The 27095-nt window shown below is 60.0% G+C and overlaps 3 protein-coding genes across 3 annotated transcripts; 1 reads left to right on the forward strand and 2 right to left on the reverse strand.

Annotated features, from left to right (window-relative positions):
* Nucleotides 1–253: 253 nt before the first annotated feature.
* STK36 (serine/threonine kinase 36) lies at nt 254–12594 on the reverse strand. Its single transcript, XM_050900036.1, has 26 exons — nt 12511–12594; nt 11505–11645; nt 10496–10573; nt 9959–10089; nt 9460–9709; nt 8966–9059; nt 8532–8701; nt 8110–8309; nt 7904–8030; nt 7649–7792; nt 7201–7380; nt 6883–6980; nt 6422–6527; nt 5850–5991; nt 5431–5558; nt 4686–4790; nt 4353–4451; nt 4053–4147; nt 3669–3732; nt 3354–3464; nt 3131–3205; nt 2529–2700; nt 1966–2113; nt 1585–1744; nt 570–1316; nt 254–469 (listed from the first exon to the last, which is right to left on the reverse strand). The coding sequence occupies exons 1-26, from the start codon at nt 12592–12594 to the stop codon at nt 254–256; spliced, it is 4065 nt and encodes a 1354-aa protein (XP_050755993.1).
* Nucleotides 12595–13125: 531 nt separating this feature from the next.
* On the forward strand, nt 13126–18025 carry RNF25 (ring finger protein 25). Its single transcript, XM_050900197.1, has 10 exons — nt 13126–13163; nt 13282–13356; nt 13444–13546; nt 13642–13709; nt 14437–14506; nt 14633–14704; nt 15450–15590; nt 16397–16486; nt 17039–17173; nt 17290–18025. Exons 1-10 carry the CDS (start codon nt 13126–13128, stop codon nt 18013–18015), a joined length of 1518 nt encoding a protein of 505 aa, XP_050756154.1. The 3' UTR covers nt 18016–18025.
* A 3680-nt stretch (nt 18026–21705) lies between these two features.
* Nucleotides 21706–25737, reverse strand: LOC127018496 (mitochondrial chaperone BCS1). Its single transcript, XM_050900173.1, has 7 exons — nt 25387–25737; nt 24971–25110; nt 24661–24855; nt 24203–24266; nt 23651–23820; nt 23070–23187; nt 21706–22387 (listed from the first exon to the last, which is right to left on the reverse strand). The coding sequence occupies exons 1-7, from the start codon at nt 25704–25706 to the stop codon at nt 22135–22137; spliced, it is 1260 nt and encodes a 419-aa protein (XP_050756130.1). The 5' UTR covers nt 25707–25737; the 3' UTR covers nt 21706–22134.
* Between the last annotated feature and the right edge of the window lie 1358 nt (nt 25738–27095).

A 27095-nucleotide genomic window follows, 5' to 3' on the forward strand; every position in this document is an offset into this window, starting at 1 on the left:
CGGGCACGGCACGGCAGGCAGCTCAGAAAGGGGTGGTTTCTGGAGGTCCACAGGCACTTTTCCAGGAACGGCTTCCCACGGGGAGGGCCCCCGGGTAAAGCTGGCCAGGCAGGGTACCGCTCGGGCGGACAAAGCGGGTTTCACGGAAGGTCGGGGCTGGCGGCTGAGGAGGACGAAGAAAGCGTTTGTCCCGTCCTGCTGCAGGCAGCGTCAGGCTGAGCCCAGGCGTGAGGCTGAGCCCGGGCCTCGGCCCTCAGCGCTGGCGCAGGGCGGCAGACTTGCCGGGATCTGGGGGGCCGGAGGCGTTTCCAGCGCTGCTCCCGCAGGTGCTGCGCAGAGGTGCGAGGAGGCGGAGGAGCTTCTCGCAGTGCCGGGCAGAAGACGGCCGGGGGCTGCCACCGGCAGCGGGCTGCAAGTTGCTGCTGGCCAGCGCGGCCAGCTTCTCCGTGGCTCTGAGGGACAGCAGGACCTGCGGAGCAAAGAGGGGGGCAGGAGTCACCCGCCAGCCTGGCCCTCGTCCCCACAGCACCATCAGGTCCCACAAAGGAGCTGAGGTCCCCGTGCAGTACCTGCTGCATCCCAGGGTGCTGGCTGAGGGCCCGCAGCGCGACGAGGGCTCCCTCCCGCACGCTCTCCCGGGGGTCCCGGCAGGCCACCTCCAGCAGGAGGTGGGGGGCCCTGCTCTCGATCAGCAGGTCCCCCAGCTCCGCCCAGCGCCGGCCCAGGTTGCCCAGGGCCGAGGCCGCATTGCAGCGCGTCCTGGCCTGCGTGTCGCTCAACAGCCGCGTCAGCCTGGGCACGGCCCTGCCCAGGATCCCGGCCGGGGAGGACTCGTGGTAGGCGGCGTTGCCCACCGCGAAGCTGGCTGCCTTGCGCACGCTCTCCTCCCGGTCTGCCAGGCACCCCAGCAGGCTCTCCAGCAAGCCGGGCTGGCTCTGCAGCGTCTGGGGAAAGCCGTGGCCGTGTCGGAGCAGGTTGCCCAGCAGGTTGCAAGTTTTGGCGCGTATCGGGTGTTGCCGGTGGCCAAGCAGGCGGGTCAGTGGCTGGTCGGCCACATCCGAGCCCCTCAGGATCCTCTGGAGAAAGGGCAGGTGCTCCGGACAGGCCCGGGCCACGTGGGTCAAGAGAGACAGGAGGTCAGTGGTGAGCGTGAGGCTGTCTGAAAACAAGGCAGACGTCAAGAAGGCAATGACGTGCTCCGAGGCGGCAGCTTCCCTCACCATTTGGTCTATGACCTGCTCGTCAGACACAACAAGGTGGCACAAGAGTCTCATGGGGAGCTCGGTGTACGAGAGGGGCAGATGGCGAGAGCAGACCTAAGGAGAAAGGAGAGACAGCAGCGCTGAGTGCGCTGTCCTCACGTGTGGGCCAAGTCAAGCAGCGGCTGAAGGCTGCCAGCAGGTCGGTGCAGAGCTCAGCTGCTGGCCAAGCTGCTCTGAAGGCTGCGTGGCACCCAAGCGACATCCCTGTGTGGGCATAAACCGCCAGCATGGTGTAAAGTGGTGCCACGCATTGGGGGCTGCAATGTCAGGAGGTGTCTCCACAGTATGGGGGGGGAAGAGAAATGCAGGGCGAAGAGGGTACCTGCAGCAGCTGGGCAGGGATCTGGGTGTCTCTCACAGCCTCCATGATCAATGCTAAGGTGTCTCCATCCACATCCAGGGCAAAAGGGAAACAGAGGAGCTGGCAGGCCTGGATCACCACAGCTGGGACAAGCTCAGGGTCCCCATCCTCTCCTGCTTGCCTGAATTTATTAGAGAGAGAGCGCTTAATACAGAGGTGATCCGAAAAACATCAGGGCAAGAGGCAGAGAGCATTCCCCACGCCAGGCACTAAGGAGGGGCTCTGCAGGTGAGCTGTGCCCTGCAAGCGCCAGGTCAGGAACTTCTTGGCCCTCTGCATGCTCGTGTCCAAGCCCCGTTCAGCGGCTGAGCTTTGCCCGCTTCAGCCCTCCCCACAACTCACGTCTGTGCCAGGCATGCCAGAAAGCCAGGGGACAGCAGCCTCTTCAGTGTCACCATGAGGACACCATGGGACTGGGTGAGCTGCGGCAGGCACCGGTGGGACTCGCGAGTGAAGACGAAGAGGGCCAGGCTGAGGAAGAGCAGGGTGCCTGCAGGGGGAACAGCGCAGCAGAGGGGCAAAGCTAGGGAAGGCTGAAAAGTCTCCTCTCTTCTGCCTGCCTGTACTGCCTCAAGGCTGCTCCAGGGTTGCTTCTGTGCTTCCCTGCCCAAAACCACACCAATCTCCACCCATGGTGGTCACGCCTGCCAGGGTGAACGTTCCCTGCAGCACAGACACCCTTTCTTGTTCCTCCGCAACCAGCTCAGCTGAGCTGCTGCCGACTGGGCACAGCATGGGCCAGCCCAGCCCTCTCTCCCCGGAGCACAACAGCAATCCTCAAGAAAAGCCCCGAGCCCTCTGGCCTCAGGGACCAGACGTGGATGGGGACAGATATACAGGCAAGTCCGAGGGCAGGATGCAGAGCAGGGTCGAGGGCAGATGCCCTGCTGTCCCGCAGCTCCTACCTTGAGGGGAGAGGAGGTTCCAGTCTGGCTCTGCCACGGGGTGACCTGCCCCAGGGGGGTCTCCCTCCAGCGCTGCCCTGTCGCTGCCCACACGAAGCACTGCAGCAACACAATGCCACACCACGCTCCACAGCTCTGAGGCGGCAAAGCCCTGCTCCACGGCCACATCCTCCTAGAGGAGGGGAGGCAGATGTCGGAGGGCTTCATGGTCCCCCCCAGGGTTCTGGTCCATGGCTCTGCCAGCCCCACGGTCCTGGGAAGGTCAGCGCTGGGCGGACATGGCCCGGGGGAGGAGAGGGGGCCAGGCAGCTGGCAGCCCTGCTGCGCCTGCTGACAGTGCCAGTCCCAGGGCACCTCTGCGCTCTCTCACTCCAATGTGCCCATGAATCATCCCTCCCTGCCCACCACTCTCCCACCAACCCTCCAGAGCTCCACAGACAACCCAGGGACATTAGGTGACTTTCACGGGGTTGCACAGCTCAGCCAAAGCTGCCCGGTTCCCTGTTTTTTGCCTCAGCCTCCATTACCAATCCACATTCATGCCTTTTTGCCCCCACACCTTTTGGCAGGGACCAGGCAAAGGGAGATGGGCAGACTGGTACCTGAGCAAGGAGCTTCAGCAGGAGGAAAAAGAGCCCATCGTAGAGACCAGCACCCATTGGCGGGGGGAGCTGCAGCTGTAAGAGAGAGTGGGGGACAGGCTCAAGCTAGGTGCTGGGTCTGAGGGCACCAGCACCACACCTGCACCCTTCTGAGCCCATCTTTGCACACCTCCACAGTGGGGTGACAGCATGGCTCCCCTGCTCCTCTGTCTCCATACCGTACCTCAGCAGGTGCTGTCAGAGCGTTTGTCACCACCAGTAGGATCTCTTCTCCCCCGAGCTCCCAGGCCACCCCATGCTGACTGAGCTGTGTCAGGAGGAATGCTGCAGCACCCTGTGGGACAGGGAGAGCTCAGCACCTTTGGGACTTTCCCATCTGCCCGCTCAGTGCTGACTCTTCATCCCTCGGCCCAGCGCGGGGACAGCCAGGCTGGCGCCCGCCCCAATCCCACCCTGAGCAAGCAACAGTAAGACCCAAAGGGGACATGGGGCTCTGCAGGGCTCTCAGTGACAGCCCTGGCAGGGTGGACAGACTTACCACCAGCGAGATGACAGGAGACTGGGTGATGAGATCCATGGCCAGGGTAACCACCTCCTCAGGCCTGAAACACAGGGATCAAGGGAGAGGCACTGTGTTCCCACAGCTTCACATCCCATAGAGCAGCAGCATCCAAATACCCCCAGGACTGGGAAACAGCCACCTTGCAGGAGGAGCGAGCCCGGGTTCACAGCACCTCCTTGTCCACGCTGGGTCCTCACCACATCCCCAGCACCCACCCACGCTGCCCAGCACTCTGCTGATGTGTCCAGATTGGAGGGATCAGTGGGGGCAGAAGCCCGGCTCTGGGCAGGGTGCAGGGCCGAGGGCTGTTGAGGGCAGGGCACGTTCCTCTCCCACCCATGAGCAAAAGTGGGTGCTTACCTGGGAGGGGAGGCCTGGAGCTGCAGGGTGAGCACGGCCAGCAAATACAGTGAGGCCTCGCAGGCTGCCCCCTGGGCCACCTCCACCATGGGGACCTGCCAAGGGAGCAGGAGTCACAGGGGGAGAGCAAGGCTGGGAAGGGAGGTTTCTGGGCCCTGAAGGAGAACTGCACTCTCCAGACTAAGCTCCCCCAAACTCTTCTCCCCACGCTTTGCCCAGCTTGATCTGAGCAGCGCTCAGAGGAATGTGTCCTGCTTGCCCACACTCCTACCCCACCACCTGGGCTGTGGTCAGTCCTACCTTGCCCTTCGAGAGCTGCATGAGGGAACCCCACAGTTGTTGGCTCCTTCCCAGGTGCTGGCACAGGCTCAGGCTGGCATGGCAGCCAGCGTAGAGGATCTGCGAGGCAGAGGGGAGAGATGCATACCAGCCCCTGGGGACAGGGACGCAGTGACCAGGCCCATCCCAGTCACATCCCATGGCTACCACGGGCTCATTTATTCAACAACTGACATCACGGAGATGGGAGTCATTAAGGGCTGAGCCCACAGTTCCCCGGCTCCATGCTCCTAACCCCAGACCAAAGGTCCAGGCACCTCTGGGCGCAGCCAGATAAATGGACGGGGCCATTACCTTCAGCACGTTCAAGGAGCAGCTTGGGTGCTCCAGTCTCCCCAGCAGTCTCCCAAGCTGCTGGCTCTCTCCCTCCATAAGCTTTTCAGCTATCTCCTGAGCGACCTGCAGAAATCAGCCTGTTTTGCACCCTGGGCACCTGAAGCACTGCACAGACTTAAGGAACTTAATGCTAGCAACAAATTAATAAAAGAAGGCATCTGCTTCCTACATGTTGCCTGCGTTCACAAAGGGATGCCCATCTGCCATGACCCAGCATGGCTTTGATGCACAGTCCCAGAGCTGAGATGAGCAAGGTGAGATTCCTCCTCTGCTTCCCTCCTTGTTGACTCAGAGTTGAGTTAAAGGATGAAATGTAAATATGTATTTTTGTTTTCCCTCTTATTTATTGTCCATTCAATTTCACATTTCGGACAGTTCATATCACTGTCATATAAGAATTCTTCACGTTTTCTCTGCATTGCCTAGTTCTTAGCCCACCTGGGCTAAGTTCAGATCAGATCAGTTCAGATCAGGCTAAGTTCAGATCCTAAGCGTGAGTCTCTTAATTGATTTAGGAGTCCTTAGACTCCTGAAACTCAGCTGTTGGCTGGGAAGGAGCAGCCTGCAAATGCCAGCCCTGCAGCCACCAAAGCCAGAGGACCCCAGCCCTCCACCCTACTGCTGAAAAAGAGATCCTCCTGGAAAGGGCTGCTGCCCCTGTGGGAACCACACCTCCTCGCTCTGCAAAGAGAGCTGGCCTGACCTGCTGCTTGGCTTCCCGACAGCCCTTCCTCTCCAGGGGGATGCTGCAGGCAGCAGCCAATGCAGCTGTGAAGAGGTCTGCCACACGTGGGCTCTGGTCATCGGCTGACTTGGCCTCCGTCGCTGCACCTGCACAGGGACAAAGCTCGGGAGACATGTGCTAAGGCTGAGGGACGCCGAGGGGCAGCAGGATGGGGTTGGAGGCCAAGAGAGGAAAAGTCAGGCTTATGACATGAGGAGGGTGAGATCTGGGATCGAGGGAGAGAAGAGAAGAGCCCTGGTTAGCAGGAGTTTGGGCAGATAAGCTTCAGCCACCTCCTCCAGCCAACAGCACTGCAATGGCAGTCAGTGCTCTGAGGGAGCCCAAGGGCAGGAGAGAGAGGGGAAACCCAGGAGGTGGCGAGCTGCTACCACTGCTACCTTGCAGAGCAGGCTGCTCTGAGATGGATCCCTGAAGGAGTCTGTTTAGCAGGGGCTGATGCTCCTCTCGCAGGCTGGCATAGAAGGGGGCAGAGATGGAGGGGTGTGTCGCATCCAGGCTCTCGCAGAGCAGGGTGAAGCACTGGGGGAGACACAGGGGTTGCCATCACTGCAGACTGAGGGTGGGAGGAGAGAGAAGGACAATGGGGGCGGAGGCTGTGGGGGGACAGCAGAGATGGGAGAAGAACTCATGTGCTGGAGCTTCAGGGACCTCCAAGTGTCCTCTCCAGCCAGGTTACTGTGTGGGAGCCACATGCGGCTGCATGCTGGCTGAGAGAGGGGTACACGTGGAGGCACAGCCAGGGAAGGTGCTCCCTCAGAGACCTCCATTCTGCATGTGATCCCCCCCAAAACCGCAGTAGGTGAGACAGCCTGCCCTGACAAGAATGCATCAGACCCCACAGCTGGGAGCAGGGTCTTCAGCCTGCGCTCCCCCTGACATACCCACCCAGCCCCACAGCTTCTGTCCCTGGAGGAGAGGGTGGGGAGAAGAGAGAGAGGGGCACCCTTACCAGGAGGCTTTGCTGGCAGAGTCTCATCTCGCTGTCGGCTGGCTCAGCCAGCAGCTCCGGCAGCAGGGCTAGGAAGCAGCCAGCACTCTCCTGGAAGGCCTGCAGGCTGGGGGAGGCAGCAGGGGCAGAGGAGAGCAGAGAAACATGGCCCCTGGCCATGAGGACAGGATCTCACCAGGCCCATATGGCCCTGGCTAATGGAGCAGGCAGCACACACTAGCACTGTGAGCCGCTGTCAGGAGGCAGCACAACTGGACTCTAGTCAGCTGTACCTTCCCTTTAATTAGTCCCACTCACGGAAAGCACTCCTCTGCACACAGCAATATGGCACGAAGCGCTTAGTCCATGATGCTTCCCGTGGAGACAACTCCAGCCACAGAGTATGAACATCACCCTCCCGCCTACTGCCAGGTCCCCAAAGTGGCCACAAGAGACCACAGAGCACAGAGGGTTGTCCCTACCTGTCCTTCTGCCCACTCTCCTCCAGGCTGCATTCACTGCTGAAATAAACTGTGGTCACCATGAGGAGGTCTGTCAGCACCGTGATACACCAGGGCTGCTGCAGGATCCAGAAAGAAACAGCAAGTGGGGATTGTCTGCTGGCCATCCCAACACCACTGTGGTGGGATCCTTCCCCACCAGGACCTCCCCCTTCTCAAGGGGGCCTGGAAGAGGCACCGATCCTGTGAGCCAGCTCCAGCAGGATACCAGGGCCTCCTCAGCACCAGCACTCTGCAGGGCTGGAAGGAGCCCAAATTTCTCCGGGGTCCTACACTCACCTGCTTGGTGCTACCACTCTCCAGGATCTGCTTGGCTAGATACAGCAGGGACAGAGGCACATTCAGCTCTCGGCAGAAGCGGTCCAGCAGCTCAGAGTCACATCGGGTAGCCAGGAGGTTGCCCATGACACGGAGCACAGGACGGAGACGGGAGGCTCCCTCCAGCATCCCTTCCAGCACCTGGACACAGAGAAGCCAGAAGAGCTCATGATCAGCAGCAGTTTTGGCCTCTCCATCAGCCATGGGGCAGCCCTTCAACCCATTCAGGCAGGGGACAGCAGGGGAGCAGATGGCAAGCTAAGTGGATGAGACAGCTTTGGCTCCTAGAGAAGCAGAGGATCTTCTTGCTGGCTGGACTGAGGACTCCCCAATGCTCCCAACCCAATTCTGGGGAAGAAGGTGGCATCCATGTCCCCAGTCGTAGTTGCCTGGGCCAGCCATCACTCACCTGCTGAGCAGAGTCTGCCAGGCGGGCCTGGACACGGTGCCAGAAGGCCAGGTCCCTCAGGAGGCTCAATGGCGTGCTCAGCTGCATGGCCGAGGGCTCAGTGGCCTCGATCAGGTGCTGCCACTCCTCATCGCTCTCCAGCTCCTAGCCACGGAGGAGAGAGGACTGGTGCCACAGACCCTGCCTGCCCCAGGGTCTCTGTACCAGCCCCTGGGGACTGGGCCCTGCTGTCCTCACCACAAGACACCGTCTTACCTCACTCTCCAGGTCCACGGTCTCAATGCTGCGCCTGCCCCAGGGCTCTGCCCTGCCAGCACCAGGCTGCGGAGGGGCACCTGCTCCAGGAAACTCCTGCTCATAGTCTCGAGTGATGCTGTGCTCCCTGGCAAAGGAAATAGCGCAGTCAGTGAACAACCCTGCCTTCCCCTGTTCCTTCTGTCCCAGCCTCAGCCCTCCCTCACCGTGGGTTGGGAGGAGGCTCCTCCAACTCCCACTCGGCCATGCTGCTCTTTCCTTGCAGGACACTGGGATTCTTCTTGTTGGAGACAGCTGGTGGCTCCCCCTCCCCAAGGGCTGCCTTCCCCGGAGCTGCTCTGGGTCTATGCCCTGGGCATCCTTTGCCAGAGTCCTTCGTAGATGCATCACCTGCCTTCAGTTGCCCCTGGGTGATGGCAGAGAAGTTTGGTCAGGGCAGGGTTACTCAGACAGCCAGATGAGTCCCCTAGACCCCACCACCCTGAGGACCCCACATCCTGCCTTGTATGTGGCTGACACCCCAGCCTGACCCATGTACCTTCTGTCTTTCCCCCCAGGTCCCATTTCAGTGCCCCTCCTTTGCCCTGACTGTGGGACACAGCTAGGGGAATCCCACACTTTCCTCCACCTTTTTCTGTGCCTCCTCAACCATCTTCTGCCGGGCCTTTCTTAGGATCCTGGACTGGCCGCTCCTGGGGGCCATGGAATGGGCTTGCTGCTCCTTCAGGGCCTGCAGCTCTGGGGACAGCTTGGTGGTGAAGGGGTTTGAGATCCCGTGCTCTTCTGTGTCATCAATCACTGGGGAGGCGAGGGGAGAACTTCAGCAGCAGCCCTCCCTTGGGACACAGGAAGAGTGATGGGCTCTGGGATCCCAGGGGAATCCTGGAGGACCCAGAGCAAGCCCAGGGGCAGGAGCTAAGGGTCAGTGCTTGGAGAAAGCTGAGAGGAGGGAGGCAAAGACCAGCGTAGTAAAAATAGCAGGGCAGGGTTGTCCTCCCAGCCTCCAGGCAGCAGGAGGAGGAAATGGACCTGGCCAGCGCTGGAAAAAGAGCTGGTACTCACCAGTAACCCGTCCAGCAATGAAGGGGTGAGAGAGCAGCTCCGGCCACGACAGGCGCTGGCGGGGGTCCTTCATTAGTAGTCCCTGCAGGAAGCTCTACAGGGCAGCACAGCACCAGGGTCACCGACACATGCTCGGCACCCACCAGCGAGCACAGTGTACCCACCAGCCTCCCCCTGTGAAGGCACCCAGGAGGCCTGCGTTCCCTGCCTGACTCTGGGAAAGGAGTGGCTCTAGTGCTTAGGGCAGACGGGAAGACACTTCCCTTCCCAGCCCAGTAAATCACTCCTCTGCTGTCGGCCCCAGTTTCCCAGCTTATGGGCAGCAGTGATAAGGGTCCCCCTCCCAGGAGGCCCAGCTCTCATCCCTTCTCTATGTTCTGAAATCCCTGCTAGGGGACATAAAACCTAAGAGTGACCCACTAGGGCAGCAGGCGAGGCCAAAGCTGCTACTGCATTAACAGATCTCACCCCACAGACAGGGCCTCCACCCTTACCTTGAAGACTGGGCTTATGGCCACAGGCCATTTGACGGGGTCCTTGACGATGAGGCTAACGAGCTGGAAGATGCTGCTGGTGTAGAAGGGAGGAGTGCCCACGAACAGCTCATACAGGATGCAGCCCACAGACCACAGGTCCGCCGTATGGTCGTACGGCCGCTCCTCCACCAGCTCAGGGGACATGTACAGCGGGGTGCCCTTGATGGAGGTCAGCACCATGGTGTGGATGCTCATGGCACGGGCAAACCTGCGCAGAGCAAAGCACAGATGGCCATTTCAGGCTGAAACATCCATTGCAGCTCCCAGGGAGATTCCTATGAGTTTACCAACACCTCTCCCCTCTGGAGCTGAAAATCCCCCATCCCTGCTCAACCTCTAAATATGCACAGAATCCAGGTCCCCTTCCACACTCCCCCATCCTCCTCTACAGCACCCAGGACACACTTTAGCTGCCCCAAGGCCAAGTGTCCCCCTCAAGCTGACCCCCAGCACCCACCCGAAGTCACAGAGCTTGACGACGCCGTCTTTGCCCAGCAGGATGTTCTGGGGTTTCATGTCGCGGTGCAGGATGCGGTGGGAGTGCAGGTAATAGAGAGCAGAGACCAGCTGGGCAGCTATGGTCTGGACCTGCCAGAGACACGGGAGCCTCACCCTGTGTCCCATGGGGACACCAGCTGGCACAACCACAGGCTCCCTTACGGCCTGGCTCCCCCAGTACCCCCACTCCTGCCCTTGCCCTGTTTGGGGCAGGGACCAGCCCCAGCCGTGGGCCAGCAGTTCCTCGGAGTAGGCTGATGGCCAAGGCAGCAACCTGGGGGTGTTGTCCTTGGAGAGGGAACAGGGAAACTGTCCCCCAGTGCAACCTGGCCCCCTTTCCATCCCCTTCAGAAGCTCTGCCAGGTAAAGCCCCAGAGGCACCCTCACCCTCCTGATGTCTCCTGGCCCACAGCAGAGACCCGCTGCCTGCAGGGAGACAAATCCTGTTCTCTCCATCCTGCAGCAAACACTGCGTGGCCACCACCATGACAGTCACCTGGTCCTCGGGCAAACTACCATCATCCTCCAGGATCTGGAAGAGCTCCCCCTCTGCGTAGTCAGTCACCACCACCACCTGGAGGGAAGGGCAGCATGGCGGGATCAGGCACTCACCCAGCCGCATCCCCACCATGCCCTGGGGACCAGGACAGAGCAGGGCAGTAAATCGATGAGGGAGATGCCGGGGTGTCGTCATGCACAGCCCATCAGCTTGGGCTGGGACCTGGGGTGGGAGAGAGCCCATGTGGCTGCACTGCAGCAAGGGCCTGGCATTTAGCAGAGCCCTTGAGGCTGTCCTTATCTCAGACAGCTGGCAGAAACCAGGGAAGAGGGAAGGACAGGACAAGCCCAGAATGGTATTTCTGTGCCCAGTAGGTAGAATCACTCCCTTAAGCTTGTTTTGAATCTGCTGCGCCATTACGTTATTTCATGCCCCCATGTCCCATAGCATAGTCTTCAATCCTTCCCCATCACACTCTCTCCGTGACAGTTTAGGCCAGTGAAAAGTCACAGTCTCTGAAGATCCTGCTCTCACCCTGCGATCCCAAACCACTCCTCTTCCATCACACACCCCCTGCCCAGCTCCTTCACCTCTGTGTATGACCCAGTGCACCCCACACAGCCCAGCCAGGTGCTGGCTCCCCACACAGCACATACTGGAGGGCTCTGAAAAACACTGATGAGGCTGGCGTCCCAGTCCTTGTTCGGGCAACCCCCACATAAGGTCCCTGCATGTTCTCAGGGAGGATGGGAATGCCCTGAGGGCAGGGGACCTCAATGTGGCCATCTGAGGGAGCGGAGTAGGCTGGTGGCAGGATGGCAGCACTCAACACAAGCCAGGAAACGGCTGGGAACACAGCAAACCTGGCTGGCTAGAAGAGCTGCTAGAGCCCTGGGAGGGTGTCACCAGCATCTCCTCCGAAAGAAGTCCCTACTACAGCAAGGGCCAGCCCTTGTTCCCCTGCCCCAGTCAAGCAAAAGCATCTGCCCGGAGTAGTCCCCTTCACCTCCTTGTCGGTCTCGAAGCTGTCGAGCATCTGGATGATGTTGGGGTGATGGAGGCCTCTCATGATCTCAATTTCCCGCTGCAGGTTCTTCAGCTCCTTCTCAGACCGCCCTACCTTGGGGATGAACTTCAAGGCCACCACCTTTCAAAGCAGGCAAAGCTGGGATCAGACCAGGCTCCCACTCGCCCTGGCAAAGGGCGTGTTTAACCCAAATGGGACTCAGCATTTTCCAGCTGAGCACACCAAACGAGACAGTTGTTCACTGGATCCCTTGGAGCTGGGGCTCCCCCCAGGCCCTTTCACATCGATACAGGTGCTCACAGTACTTTGATGCTGGCATTTAAAGCAAAGAAATTTAATCAGTGAGCGCAGACAAAACTAGGACTGCCAGAAACATGGGAGAGATGCTGGTGGACAGCAAGCCTAACACGAGCCAGCAGCATGCCCTGGCAGTGAGGAGCACTAGCAGCACCCTGGGCTATATCAATAGGCAGGAGTTGGAGGGAAGTGATTATTGCCCTTTATTTGGAACTTCTTAGACCACGTTGGCAATACTGTGGTCAGTTTTTGGTGCAGAAAGACATTGATAGGCTGGAGTGGGTATAGCAGAGGCCATCGGGATGGTGTGGGGGCTGAAGCACATGGGAGGATGACACAGGGATTACAAATTGAAACAAGAGGAGCTCCAACTTGATATAAGGAAAAACCATTCACCCCAAGTATAGTCAAGCACTGGCTGTGGGGTGTTTGTCCTTGAGGTTTCACAGGATCTGAATTTAGTGCTGGCCCTGGTTTGAGCAGGGGATGGACTGGAGACCTCCTGAGGTCCCTTGAACCTGAACGACTGTGTGCCAGCAGGAGCTGGCCGGGAATGTCAGCAGAAAAATTAATGAGTGCTGAGTTGCAAAGGCCTGGCAGGGCCCTGGAACCCAACAGCCACCAGAAATCAGGCCCCAGCACCACACAATGGAGCCCCAGCCCTCTCCCCTGCTGCCTCTCTCCTCACCTGGGCGCTGTGTTTCCGCCGCCCCTTGTACACACGCCCGAAGGAGCCTTCGCCGATCATTTCCAGGACATGGTACTTCTCCATCGTGGGAGTTCAGGGAGGGGGCCGCCGAGCTGCCGAGGCAAAGCGGCCGGTGAGGAGAAGCGCTTCGCCCTCTCTCCCCTCCTCTTGCCCTCCACCACCGGCCGCCATAGGGCACCAACCCCCAACCCCAGCTGCGATGGAGACGGGCAGTGCCAGTGCTGGGAAGGCAGGGCTGCACCCCCTGCGATCCCAAATCCCAAGGGCCGGGGCTTCCCCTCCCCGCGGGCATCTCCCCTCGCCGCGCGGCTCCACCCAGGGCCCGGTCTCCAGGGCGGGTGTCCCCCGGGGCCCCCCGCCGGGCTCTGTCCCTGCCCGCCGGCTCCGCCTCCGCTCCCCCACGGCAGGACGAGACCCAAGCCCCGGGCGAGGCCCCCCGCAGCCCCCCGGGTGGGATTAACCTCGCCCCGCTCCGCTCCCGCCGCGGCCCGGCCACCCCCGGGCCCGCCGCCGCCACGGCGTCGCCTAGCAACCCCCTCCCCGCGCGTGCGCCCTCGCTGAGGTTTCGCTTCCGGTTCCGGGGCGCGCGGGAAGATGGCGGCGGCCGGTGAGGAGGCGGAGGCGACGGACTGGTAACCCCCCACCCCACCCTTCCCCGGTCCCGATGCCTCGCACCCCCGGTGCCCCGCACCCCCAGCCCAGCGGGGCCGGCGGCGCCGCCGCTGCCTGACCCCCGCCCGGTCCCCGCAGGGTGCTGCCGCCGGAGGTGGAGGTGCTGGAGTCCATCTACCTGGAGGAGCTGCGGGTGGCGCGGGGCCGCGGCAGGTACGTACCGCAGCCCACACAACCCCCGCCCCGGCCCGGCCCGGCCCGGCCCGGCGCCGCCGCCCCTCACCTCGGCCTGCCCCGCAGGTGGGAGCCCTGGGAGATCAGCATCACCCTGCACCCCGCCACGGCCCAGGACCAGGACTCCCAGTATGTCCGCTTCACCCTGGTGCTCTCCGTGCCCCCCCAGGTAGGCTGCCGGCCCCCCGCGCCCCCTTTCCTCCCCGCCCCGGGCCTCTCCGCCTTCCTTGTTGTGCTTTGGGTGTTTCTCTTTTTTTTTCCTAGTATCCCAACAAAGCTCCGGAAATCTCGATCAGGAATCCGCGGGGGTTGTCAGATGAACAAATTCAAAAGTGAGTGCCGGGAGGGCGGGGAGAGGGTGATCCTTTCGTCTGGAGATCTGGGAGGCAGAAGTGGTGGAAAAGCCTTCTCTCAAAATCACATGGCTCCCCGTGTCCAGTTAACAGATGGATACAGGTGCCTAAATGACCTTGTCTTAAATCTCATGGGAGCCACTGGTGCTGAGTTTGACACTGAGGGGTCCACCCTATGGTTGTTCCCCTGTGGTCCCCCTGAAGTGTAATCTAAATCCCCTGGGCCTTTGAAGCTGTTAGTCCTGCTTTGACAGAGGTGGGACTGAACCGAGTCCTTGGGCAGCCCATTGTTGCCTTTGTGCTCCTGTCCTTGGTGCAGTGGAGTGTGTGCAGAAAGACCCTGGTACCTGCCGGCAGCACAGGAGTAACATGGCTCCCACCAGACCTGCTCAGGGGCTGCCATCAGATAAACGAAGCCTGAGATTCACCAAAACTGAAGGGTGCTGGGTGCGCTCGAGCCCAGGCAGTCAGCAAACCTGCTCTTGCAAGTCCTCTGAGGACAAAGGCTTCCTGTGCACCAGCTTGTGGGGAGCCGGGAGAGCACGTGAATATGTGTGCGCACATGTGCCCATCCTGTGCTGCAGGCAACGCCTGAAGGCCAGTGCTCTATTTCTTCCTCCTGTCATCGTGGTGGGGTGACAGGTATGTGGGACAGTGAAAAGGTGTGGCTAAATTTGTGTTAAGCATTTCTGCTGCTTTGCTGTAGGATTTCCCAGACCCTCAGAAGTGTTGCTGAAGCCAGGCTGGGGACAGAGGTGCTCTATGAACTGATTGAGGTGAGAGTTGGGCGAGATTGGGGGTGACCAGCCACAGACACTGGTCCCTGACTGCCCGAGGGGTGGGACAGCCCTGAGCCCATGGGCAGACCAGTGAGTAAAATGTCTGCTTTAATGCTTCCACAGAAGGGGAAGGAGATTCTCACTGACAACAACATTCCTCATGGCCAGTGTGTGATCTGCCTCTATGGATTCCAGGTAGGCATGTGTCTCCTGGCCCCACAAACTGGCTGGGAAGTGAGGCAAGAGAACAAGGAGCCTGGGGCTCAAAGCTTGGGATATCAGCCTGGGACCGGGGTGTGCCTCAGCAGCCCCCTGCCCCCCTGGTCTGTAGGCAGTCCTGAGCATGAACCTTCCTAAGGCAATATATGCTACTTTCCCCATCAGCCTAAAGATGGCCATCTACAGAATCAGGGCATAGGGGCAGCGAGTGATGCCAGAGCGTCTCCAAAGGAGTGGGTAGGGTCTGGGGATAGTTGCTGGTGCATTTCAGCTTCCCTGTGTTGGTCAAACCTTGCCTGGAGTTCAGCACCCAGGTGGTCAGGAGTGACTGGACTGGAACACATCCGTGCAGGTGCTGAGGTCTGCAGGGACAGGGGAGCTTGCCTTGTCCAGGTTGCAAGGAGAGGCAGTGCCTGCCTAGGAGAACACATCAGGTGGGAAGATTGCTGCTTACACAGGAACACATGCAGAGAAATCAGTCACAAAAACTTTGCATCTTGACATTAGGAGTGTTTCTCACACTTGGAACAGGGAGCAGTGTCCCAGTAAGAGCTGAGGAAGTAGAGATGAAGCCCAGCAGAAGACGTTATGTGGCTCTGCCAGCGGTGGCACTAGTTCCCCACCACCAGCACTGACATGGGAGTGAAAACCGAACTCGGCTGGGGAGGCTACACAACCCTGTTCTCAAAAACCCTTTAAAGCTGCCCTTTCTCCTCTACAGGAGAGAGAAGCCTTCACAAAGACCCAGTGCTACCACTACTTCCATTCCCACTGCCTGGCCCGCTACGCCCAGCACATGGAGGAGGAGATCCTCATGCAGCAGGAGGAGAGAGAGCAGCACCTGGCGCCATCCCCCAAACAGGTACCGGGCCCTGGGCTCCCTCCCCTGGCCCCCTGCGCAGGCCCTCATGACGTCTGTGTCACCCTCTTCGGGACATGGAGCGAGGGCTAGCCTGACCCAGCAGCACGGTCAGTGTCATGCCCGCACTGAGAATCGGAGCGGGGATTAGACCAAGTGATCTCCAAGGGCCCTTTCCAACCAAAATTACCCTGTGAGTTTTTAGTACTTTAGCAGTTGGTTTATTGGATCTCTGGGTCAGCACCTGCTGTGTGAGGGGGCAGGGGAGTTGCCTTTTCGGACTTCTGGAGCCACAGGAGTTAGAAAAGAGAGCTCCTTCCCTAGTCCTTGAACTGCAGGGGTTTGCAGCAGGATAAACATGATCACCTGCGTTCTGGGGTGATAAAACCTGCCTGAGCAGGTGTTGGAACAGTTGTCAGCTGCAGAGCAAACAGTGCAGCTGAGTGTGAAACAAGTCAAAGGCTCCTTCCTGCAAAAACCTTTCAAAGAGCTGCTGCCTAGATGACACGCTCCAGTTTGGAGTGGAGAAAAGTAGATCCTAGGCTAAGGAGGACTGAAGCCATACGTGCTGACAGAGGTGGTTTGTACAGTGGTCAGCCACTGGAGCACAAATCCCAGCGGGCCTCATGGTGGAGACACCTTCCATAGCAGTTGTTGAGACACCAGGCTGCTTTCATGCTGCTGGAACCCCCCTGCCCTGGCAGAAGAGTGAAGAAGGCCACCCTGTTCCACTTCCAGGCTGGGGTTATCCTGCAGCACGTGAGCTGGGTCGCGACTGGGGTTTGGTATCACCTCTTGCCTCCCCGCAGGAAGTCGGTGTGCAGTGCCCTGTCTGCCGGGAGACCCTGGTCTACGATCTCTGTGCTCTGAAGGCGGCGCCACCCCCACAGCACCCGCTGGTAAGAGATGGGGGCTCACTCGCCCAGCTGCACCCGCTTGCTGGTAGCTTCAGCTGGGACATTGTAATGGATGAATGCATGCCCTCAGGTCCTCCTAGATGGCCCATCTAAAGGGCAGTTCACAAAACCTAGCAGGGCATCTCCTGACTCTTTGATGTGTCCACAAAGAGCAGGTTTAGTTGTGTAGCCCTGAGTCTTGAGCAGATGTGGTGGGGGAGAGGTCATTCTGCCATGGGGCATGTCCCTGTACTCACTGGGATGTAATCAGGGTCAGGAGAGTGACCTGATTGTAGCTGCTCTGCATCTTGCCCCACAGCAGGACGTCCTATGGCAGTCACTGCAGGAACAGTGGGTCTGCGCTGGCATGCTCTACCTCTGTCTAGGGATTTCATGTCCATCTGTAGGCCTGGTCAAATGTGGCAAAGGGAAGCAGGTTGCCTGGGCGCTGTGCGATCAAAGGAGGGTTTGGGGAGTAGCTCTTAGCATGGATAGGCAGCTGGCAGTGCTAAGTGTTGAGAGAGCCCTTACCTCGCCTTGCTTTCTGTCACTCAGGAGCCTTACAGGCCGGACACCAAGATGCTGCAGCATCAGGAAGAACTGCGCTTAATTTTCAAGAGACAGCAAGAGAAAGGGGGCATCATTGACCCTGAAGCAGAGAGGAACCGTTACTTCATCAGCCTCCAGGCGGTATGGCACTAGGGGCAGGGAGCTGGCGAGGCGGGGCCTGGACTGCAGGAGCAAGCACTGTTGTCTGCTGTGGGACTCCCCTGTCCCTTTCTTCACCGGTGGCTTCTTTCTTTCAGCCTCCAGCTGCTGTCGATCCAGGCCAAGCAGCCGCTGCCTCTGAGCTGCCGGTGAGTGCAAGCGCTGTGGATGTGCCCCAGCTGCCCAGCCAAGCCTCGGCTCTGGAGCCAGCCGAGGCGCTGGAGGCCAGGGCAGAACGTGGGCAGCCCGAGAGGCCTGCTGTGCCCAGAGAGCAACAGAGCAAGAGGGAGAGGCACAGAGGGGAGAGGCCAGGCCCCAGAGGCCAGGGCAGGCAGTTGTGCAGTGGCTTGCAGGAACCGGCAGAGGAAGCCTGTCACCCACTCCATGGCTCCAGGGGGCCCAGGGGCTTCAGCCGGAAAGCGGAGCGGAGACCTGGTGGGAGGCACAGCCAGGAGTTTCCAAAGCCTCATGGCAGAAGCAGGGCTGCTGCCTTGGGCGAAAGAAAGGAATTGTGCCCTGAAGATCCCCCACCAGTAACAGAGGCAGTGGACTTGAAAGAGGAGCACCGTGATGTGGAGAGATGGACCCCAGAGGAGGGGGCTGAGGTCCGGGGCAGGGAGAAGGAGAACCTGGCATTCAACCGCAGCGACCACAGAGCAGCTCCCAGCTGGCAGGGCCACCACAGGCCCTGGGATTGTGGGAGGTGGGAGAAGTCTAGAGTCCAGGAGCGTGGCTCCTACCCCAGAGCACCAAGAGGGCGAGGGGTGTTCAGGCCCAGTGGGCGACGAGAAGCCTATCTCCTTGAGAAGGAGAGTGGCTCCTAGCAGGAGTGGTGAGGGGCTGGGCTGGGGGAGGGAAGGGCTGTTTCTGGGGAGAGCAGTGAAGGCTCTGGTGGAGCAGCAGCAAGCAGACACCATGCCCCTGGGGAGGGAGGAGGCAGTTGGCATGGGGCACAGCTTGGGACAGGCAGTGTCTCCAGGGTATGTGCGGAGTGAAGCATCCTGGTGTGAGCGACTGGCTGTCACCAGCGTTGGAGAAGCTGATTCCTGACCGATCATGTCAGCCTTGGTGTCGGAGGACCCAGGGGACAGAGGAAGCCTTGACCGGGGACCTGCAGCCATCATCCCTGTATGTGAGCTGCCAAGAAACGTGCACACCTACAGAGCAAATGGACTGAGCCTAGCACGGTGCCACAGCAGAGCCAGAGTTGTGACAGGACCTTCCCTGGAAACCAGCATCCCGGTGGAGCCGTGGCGGTGCCAAGTGATGAGGCTGTGCCAGGGCAGCAGCCTGGAGCTCAGCTTGCTGTGTCCCCCATGCCTCCTCGGAGCACCTTCTCAACTGCTGTCCCTGTCCCTTTGAGACAACGTCGCTTCTCCTGCAGCCTTGACTGCTGTTCAGCTGATGGGCTCAGCCAGGCAAGTCCTTTGTACGACAGGACATTTCCCAGTCCCAGCCAGGAGAGCTAAATTAAGCTTGAGTCAACACATTGGCAGGTCAGGGCTGTCTGGTGGCTGAGGCTTCGGGTTGGCTTCTGCTCCCCCAGGAAGCCTGAATTTAGCTGGAGCTCCTGCCCTGTCCTTCAGCTGCTTTTGTGCAGGCAGAAGCTGGTGGGGGAGACCTGGGAAGAGCACTCTGCTTTGCGACCTGTATCTGTCAGGATCCCCCTCTAAGGCCAGGCTGTCTCTTGGAGCTTCCGACAGCCCGGAGTGAAGACATGCCCCAATACTTTGGATGCTCTTACCTTCCTTTCATTTTCAAGCTGATCTTGCCTCAAAGAAGTGAGGATTTGGTGTTTAAACTAACTTGGTGCAGTTCCTTCTGCTGCTGCTTCACAGATTTAAACAGTGTCCCGCTCCAGAGCTGTGACAGGCAATCCCAAGCCTCTGAAGTGGGACACTGCTATTAAATTAATTCATTGGGTCTTCTTCAGAGCCTGCTCCCTTTGTTTTCTCTGCCCTCTCGCTCCCGTTCTTTGCTGTTTGGAGCGAAGGTGTTGATCCCTGGTATTGCTCACTCCCCTCCCTACGCCCGGGGCTGGGGCAGAGACCTTCTCCTGGCCCTCCTGGGTGGCAGGGGGGCTCCCCGGTCCCTGCTTTGCCTGGCTCGGTGTAAGCTGTCTGGCTCACACGGACAGTACCGATTCCCTCACACTTGTTTGTGCCTTGTGCCCCCACCTCTCTCTTGGCCACGTGTGGGTTGTTATTGTCTTCCTCCTCCTGCTGAGTGCAAAAATGGCCGTGCCGCAATGGACTTGCCAGGGTGAGACCCCTAGGAAGCCAAGGGCTGTGTGCCGGCTGGGAGGGCGTTTGCCCTTTGGCACATGAAGGGTGCACAAAAGCTCTCTCTTGAATGGGTCCTCCTCACCTGCTGCCCTGCTCTCTCCATGCCTGGCCTTGTTCTGAAGGGGTTGGTTTAACCCGCTGCCCAAGAACCTTCTGTGCTTAAATTTCCAACACTGGCTTATATTTTCAACCCTAATGCTCTAAAAGCATTTCCCCCTGCCCCACCTTGGTCTGAGCCTACGCTACTTGTCCTGGGCTTGGGGATCTGAGAGCCAGACGTTGTGCCCTGCTGGGGACAGGGCTGAGCACTCACTCCCTGAAGAGAGCCCTAATTTTTCTTCAGTGCTCGCTCCGTCCTTGTTCCAGCTGGTTTCTGGGTGAACGGCCTGTCCACACTTGGGTGAAAAGGTGTAAACTTTGGCTGACATTGGTGCTTGTTCTGCTACCTCCTGCCTTCACTTGTGAAATTGCTGTGCTCCAAGAAAGGCGTTTGATCATGTCCTGAAAGAAACACGAAGATCTCTGCCCCTCGCAGCAGCTGAAGCTCCTTGGCTTCCTCCAGCCAGCCAGGCTTACTCTCAGCAGGAAAGCCGCTGTGCCCGGTGTTTGGAGCATAGGAATTCAGCCATGGAAATCGGAGTGAGCGAGGACTTGGGTAACTTCAATCAAATACCAGATGTGTTAGAGGGGAGGGTTTTTTCCTGGGAGTGGGGATTTAGGAAGGGCCCTGACCTTTCTGACTCGCTGCTCTCAGCCTGGAGCAGAGGATATTTTGCAACAGCGCGTGGAAATGAATTTGGGCTAAACAAAACAAACCTCCGGGTGGGTCAGAGGGGAGGAATGGAGCCTGCACCCTGCCCTGGGGCTCCTTGCTTGGTGTCCGCCTATGTCACCCACTACCTCACAGGGCTGTTGTGAGGCTTAACTGGCAAAAGCACTCAGGCTGGGCAGAAAGGCACCAGCGGTGTCTGTAGCATTAACACTATTAAAAGCAAGCAGAGTGAGAAATGTTGCCTGTGCTCTTGTGTGGTGGTGTCAGGCCCCTCTGGCTCTCCCTCACCACTCCCCCACCCTCCTGAACTGCTGTGAGGCATTCGCCAGTCGCTCTGGCCAGTTTTGACTCCCGGCTTTGACGGAAGAGGCTGGATCCGAGCAGTCAGCCTCTACGGGATGGCCGAGCACAGGGTTTGAGATGCCAACGGCAGCACCCTGCTCCGGGAGCCACCATGAGTCACTAGAGATGCCCGCCGTGGCCAGAGGATCAACCCTTCACTTGCAGAAACATTTGTGCAAGTCTGGGGTTGCATCAAAGCAGCACCCGTTTGTGCTGAAATTCATCCAGGCGGTATCGGCTGGGCCCCTTCGTATCCCTGCACGCTCTCAGCTTTGCCCTTGGCCCCGCAGGGCAGAGCCAAGAGGAGGGCTGACCCAACGGTTTGGGTTTGGCCTGGAACCAGCTCCCCCAGCCCCGCCAAGGTGACGCAGCCCCCAAAGCCAGGACACGAACACAGTGCTGGCTCTGGGGAAGCTGATTTCGGGACTCTGAAACAGGGACTGGGGAGGGGAGAGGCTCTGGCTGGCTTGTTCTGTGGGTCAGCACGCACCCCCTGGCTCCGTGGCGTTGGGAAGGAGGTGCAGAACCTGCCCGCTTCTCGATTGCATTTCAGGCACCTGTGGCTCTACCAGCCCATCCAGGACTTTTGTTCCTGGCAGGAAGGAAGCCCGGTGACAGGGAAAAGGCTGCGAGACTGCCAGTGGCAGGCCAGATCCCTCCTTCAGCCACGCAGGGCCTCGCCTGCTGGAAGGAACAGTCACCTCCAACAGGGATTTCCGCACCTTGCACTGGGCTGGCCTGGCTGCACAAATTCACACTGGGGTTAACATCAAGCTCTTGGGAAGATATTCTGTAACCAGCCAAAGCCTCTCATCTGCCCCCACACGCAGGCCTGCAGTAGCTCCATGGCCCCACATCTCCTCCTCTGGCAGGAGGGACAGTCATGCCCACCCAGGAACGATGTCCAAGCAGATCTGCGACTTGGCATCGCAACCCAGCAGGGCAGGAGCTGTGGCACCAGCCTGCAGCCCGAGGGACAACGAGCTGTCTCTTAGGAGCTGCTTTCTTCTGAAACGCTCTGGATTTGCAGTGCTGGCCATGCCAGGCCCTGGTCAGGAGGGCTCTGAACCAGCAGCTGGATAGTGGGGCAAGTAACAGGCGAAGGGACTGGAGAGGCAAGAGCTGTGTTGTGCGCTTCACAGAGGATATTCATAAACCAGTGCAGAACTGTTGTCGCTTCAAAGACCAGCAGCTCTTTAGCAGTGTAGCACCCCAATGTCCACCCCCAGGCTGCCCCGCAAGGAAGGGGATTCACATCCAGGAGCCTCGGCAGCTTACAGCGATCCCAGCGTGAGGCACACACTGGTGAGCGGGGCCGGTGCAGGAGCACCCAAGTCTGGGGAGCAGCAAGAGCTGATTCCCTCTCCCTGCTGCAAGGCTGGCAGCTCTGACTTTCCACATGTTTTAATAAAAAGCCAAGGCCTTGGACGGGTAGAGGTGAACAGAGACCTGGCCTGTGTGGCTGGGCAGCTCCATGGCATCCCTGGGATGGTCACGTCCTTGTCCCAGTCCCTTCAGCGTGGCAGGGGAAAGCTGGCCCCTGGTCACAGCAGGATGGAACCTATGTTTGAAATGGCTCCTTCGGGGTCCGTCTTGTAGAGCATGAAGTGGCCCTGCACTTGGGCAGCGCTGATCTGTTTGGAGACGGCCAGCGCCTGCTCTGCAAACCGCTCGGCTGCAGCCAGGGGCTGCTCGGGGTAGAAGCGCTGGAACATGCAGGCAAGCTGCCAGCGGGAGCAATGGCCCACGTACTGCTTGAGATCCACGCGGCCGGGACGCACCAGGGCTGGGTCCAGCCTGTCGAGAGACATGGGTGCCTTGAAAACCTGATCAAAGTGTCTCTGCAGGGTGGGTCCTGCAGGAAGCCCCCCCTCCACGCTAGCACAGCCCATGTCTGTGCTGTGAGATGGTAAAGGTGGGGAAGAGGTTTGTCCCTGGGGGGCTGAGGGGGGAAATCAACCCAAAAGAAGCAAAAGAGCTGGGGAAGGGCTGGCTCTGGAGGAGGACAAGCGTGTCCTGAGAAACAGCTCTGCCCACCTCTGTCCCATGAACAACCTCTGAACAACCCTCTAGGCCAAGACTCCAGTCTGGAGTGAGCCAAGCCTGCCACAGTGCAGTGTCTGGCCAGGTGCCGTGAGCCCAGGCTGCATCCTGCCAACCCAATGAGCTGCGCATGGGGCCAGTGTCTCACTCGCAGCACGGCCACAACCCCAAAACCTGCAGATCCCCGCGGGCAGGAAGCCAGTACCGCTCCTGAAGGGCACAACCATGGTCTGAACAGCAAGGAAGCATCTGAGGCTCCAGCAAAAGGGATCCTGATTACCAATCAAGGGATTTGCATCCCAAGGGAGGATTTGGGAAACCTGAACCCCCAGTCTTCATGCTGAAGGATGCAAACAGCCCTCCATAAAGCCCATCAAAAAGGAGCAAGGTTCTCCTGTGCTACCCTCCCTGTTCCCTCCCAGAGGGCAGCTCTGACCTGTCCACGTAGTTGGTGGTCATGAAGACAATCCTGGCCTCTGTGGAGGCCACACCATCCAGTGCGTTGAGGAGGCCACTGAAGGTCAGGCGCCCCATGCCTTGGTACACAGCCGGGTCTGGGGACAGAGGTGTCTGAGATCATATCCATTGGCCACTAACCTCGCGCAGTCTTGCGGGCCACCTCCCTATCACCTGAGGCTTAAGCCAAGCTCCCTGCTCTCTCCTTGCCCCGAGGCTGACCCTCTGCCTCTCCCCAGCTGGCAGCACATTCACCTCACCTGCCCACCCGCACCCCTGGGAACCCAAAAAGAAAATGAGGGGGAAAGCCACCTCCTCCCTCATGCTGAAAACAGCTGGGCAGGAGAAGTGTCTTTGCCTGAGGATAAAGGACCCAAATTTCCCTTTACATAGCCTAGCCAAAACTGGGTGAGGTCCACCTTGGGTGCTGAGGCCCCAGAGAGCTGCCCACTCCTGGTCTCCCTGCTGGTACGGCAGGGCAGCCCAGAGTCCAAACCTTTCCCCAGCACAGCCGGCAAACCTCCCTCCCGCCGCTGGCCCGGGAACAGGGGCACCGCTCACTCTCAGCAGCGAGGTCCCGGCTGACGAAGGCAGCATCCACATCCTCGAGCAGGATGATGCTCTGCTGCGGTGCCACACTCAGGAGGTGATTGAGCCGGTCATCGGAGAGGCTGCGGTCGCTGAGGCTCAGCAGGCAGATGCTGTACTGCAGCTCCCCGGCCAGGGCTGTGCTGGGAAGGACACAAACCACAGGGGTGAATCACAGCAAGAAAGCCCGGAGCAGAGGAAGAACCAGATCTCCCTGCCCAGCAGCAGGGGAGAGGGCAGAGGCATCCTTCCGCAGAGGGGATCAGATATGGGGGGCAGGTGGGAGCCCCTGCTCAGCCCACTGGTGCCATGCAGCGCTGTGCAAAGTAAGGATGGGAAGGGCTCGTCACCCTGACCTGTCACGGTGCCAGCAACACAAACGCTTACACCAGGCACCGCGCAGGAAGCACAGCCCACTCCTGCATTTCAAACCCAAACTCATCCACACCCTCTCACCAGAGACTGCTGTACCCCAGAGCAGGGAGCTGACAGGAAAACTGCTGTTAGCCAGCTGGCAATACTCACATGAAGCTGCTTTTCCCACAGCCGGGAGGACCATACAGCAGGTAGCCTCTTCGGTAGGGGATCCCTAGGAAGACAGTGTCCTTTTAGGAACCAGCTGGGTTGCTCTGAGCTCTCTCCCCCAGAGCCGTGGGGCTGTGCTGAGGACGGATAGAGGATACACCAGGGGAAGGCAAGCAGCAGGGAAAAATCTCTCTGCAGCCATCTCTAGAGAGGACGACGGGCATCCTGCCCCACCCCGCAGCAGTGTCACAGGAGCAATGAACTCTGTGGCTTATCGTGGTTTCCAGGACTGGATTGAACCGAGGGGAGTTTGTCCCTTTGCAGACCCAGGCCTGACCTCAGCACCTGGGCTCGCTCATTTGCAGGATGGGCCCAAGGTGGTGCCCCACAGCCGTGGCTGCAGGGGGGTAAGGAGCCGCGCTGGGCACGGTACAGAGGATGCCACACCGGAGCCTTGCCTCTCTCGCTGTACCACTTGGGGTTGTCGATGAACTCCTTCACGTCCTGGACCAGCCTCTCCGACACGCCTTCCTCCAGCACCACGGAGCTGAGAGGCCGCCGGCGGCGGGGGAAGCCGAACTGCCGCCACTCTGCTCCCATGGCCGTGTACATGATCGTCCTCCCCTCCTGCTGCTGCAGTGCAAGCTCCCGGGCTGCAGAGAGAGGCAGAGGAGACAGCTGGCAGGGAAAAGGATCTCCCACGAAGCTCTGGGCGTCTCCAGGGAGCTGGCTGTTCCCAGCAGGACCCCACGCAGCTCCCCTACAGACCTTCCCGGAGGATATTGAAGAAGATCTCCCGGTTGGTGCCCAGCGCAGTGAAGGTGACAGACTCCCAGGGGGTCCCTGTGTGCAGGTCAATCATCTGCTTCTCCCGGTTGCGCTCGATGCGAATCCACTTCCTGCGATACCTGGGGCGGGAAGATGGGGTTGGGGGATGGTGGTCCAGCACCACTCAGCTGCGCCCAGCCCAGTTTGTGCATCAAGGAGAACACGCATCTCAGGTAAAGAAATCGCCCCACACCGGTGAACACAGACTCCTCTCACTACTCTCAATCTCCTGCCCTAACCCAGACCCAAGGAGGAGGCAGGATCCTCTCTGCTGCCTCCACACGCCCCCCACGTTGGAGTTTCCTTGCCAAAACAAGGGTCAGTCCCCAGACTGCTTCTCCCCTGCCCTCCCTTACCAGATGAAATGGTTCCCAGGGCTGGGGACAAAGTCGAACTTGGTGCTGACACGCCCACTTTCATGCTGCAGGTAAGACGTCTCGACGCTGAGGTGCTGCGTGTGCTTGGCATGGTGGGAGATCCAGTTCAGCAGCCAGTGGTAGCTCTTATCCTTGCTGGGCACCTCCAAGGTGATCATATAATAGCGCCTGAAAGCCACCAGCCCAAACTGGGCCCCTTTCCGGGCTAATGCCAGGGCTGTGCCCACCCCGACGAGGCCGAACCCAGCCCCAAAGTATGGGTTGTCCTTCAGTGCTAAGACGAAGTCAGAAAAGGGCATTGTGGGAAGTTAAGCAGCTCCTTTCCACAGCATCATCTCTGCACTCCGGAAACAAACCTGCATGGAAAGAGAGGGGCTGAATGGCAGTGGAGGACACAACACGCCCGCAGTTCCCTGGCCTTTATCGTGGCCAGTTCTCAAGGTGAATGGCCGCCTGGCAAATTCGGATCTCCCACATCCATGCTTATTTTATTACCGGGCGTTCAGACAGCTGCTGGCCACAGGAGCCCCCTCCCTCTCTGCAGGCCACTGGGTGAGACAGGCCACAGGGGGCCAGGAGCTGGAGGCTCTCAAGCAAGCACAGGAGCATCTGCTGCTTCTTCAGCCATGACAACAAGCCCAGAGTTTTACACGGTTTTATTCTTTAAACAGCTAGAAGTCATAAGCACTGCAATTACTTAAGGTTTATTGTTTGAAAAAGGTGAAGCACACCCCCAGGCTCAGTCGAGAGCCAGTTCTTTGCTGCTGGCAATGGACGCACGACTGCGGTGGAAGCAGCATGTCCATGCCTGGATAAAGGGCGCCAGCCACACGCTTAGGGGGCTTGAACTTTCTCCAGCTCCCTCAGCAGGGGTCTGTCAGATATAGGGGATGAGGGGGAACCTCCCCCAACAGAGAGACAGACAGACAGACACACTCTGCTCCCTCAAGCAGGATCCCACCTCCCCCAGAACAGGGTCTGACCCCGCAGCAAGGCTCCTTCCCAGGGCAGGGCGTCCCCTACCCCACAGGAAGGCCTCGGGCCCACGGCAGTGTCCCTGCCCCGCGGTGGGGCCTTTCCCCCCGCAGCCGAGCCTCAGCCCCGCGGCAGGAGCCCACCTTCCCCCGCAGGAGACCCAGCCCCACACCGGCCCGCCCCACAGCAGGGGCCCAGCCCCCGTCCGCTCCACGGCGGGGCCTCCGCTCCCCTCATCCCCTCACGGCAGGGGCTCGCCCCCGCCGGTACCGGCCTCGGCCCCGCCGCCCCTCACCTCCGCGCAGCGCCGCTCTAGCCCGCGCGGCGCCGCTCTCTATGGCCCCGGCCCTCACTTCCGCTCGGCGCCGCTTCCGGCCGGCTGCCGGCTCGCACCATAGAGCGGGGCCGGGGCGGGCGGCGGGGCAGAGCAGAGCGGCCGCGCGAGCTGCACAAAGGGTGACGCTCCCTCCCGCCCAGCGCGCACTACCGAGATGTGCCAGGGCTGGAGGCACCGGGGCCCAGCTTGAGTCCCCGGCCCGGGGCAGCGGGGACAGGCCGGGGCTGCGGTGCGAGGGGGCTGGGGCGGCCCCGGCCGTGCGGGGACTCGCGGTGGGCACCTCTTCGCTGGAGGCTGGGCCCAGGTCTGGGGGTTGGGCTCGGGCCCGGGCCTGTCTGGGCCCACCTGGGCCCGGGGAGCAAGCCCTGGCTGTTGG

This window comes from Gymnogyps californianus, chromosome 7, assembly GCF_018139145.2.
Source record: "Gymnogyps californianus isolate 813 chromosome 7, ASM1813914v2, whole genome shotgun sequence".
NCBI lineage: Eukaryota > Metazoa > Chordata > Aves > Accipitriformes > Cathartidae > Gymnogyps > Gymnogyps californianus.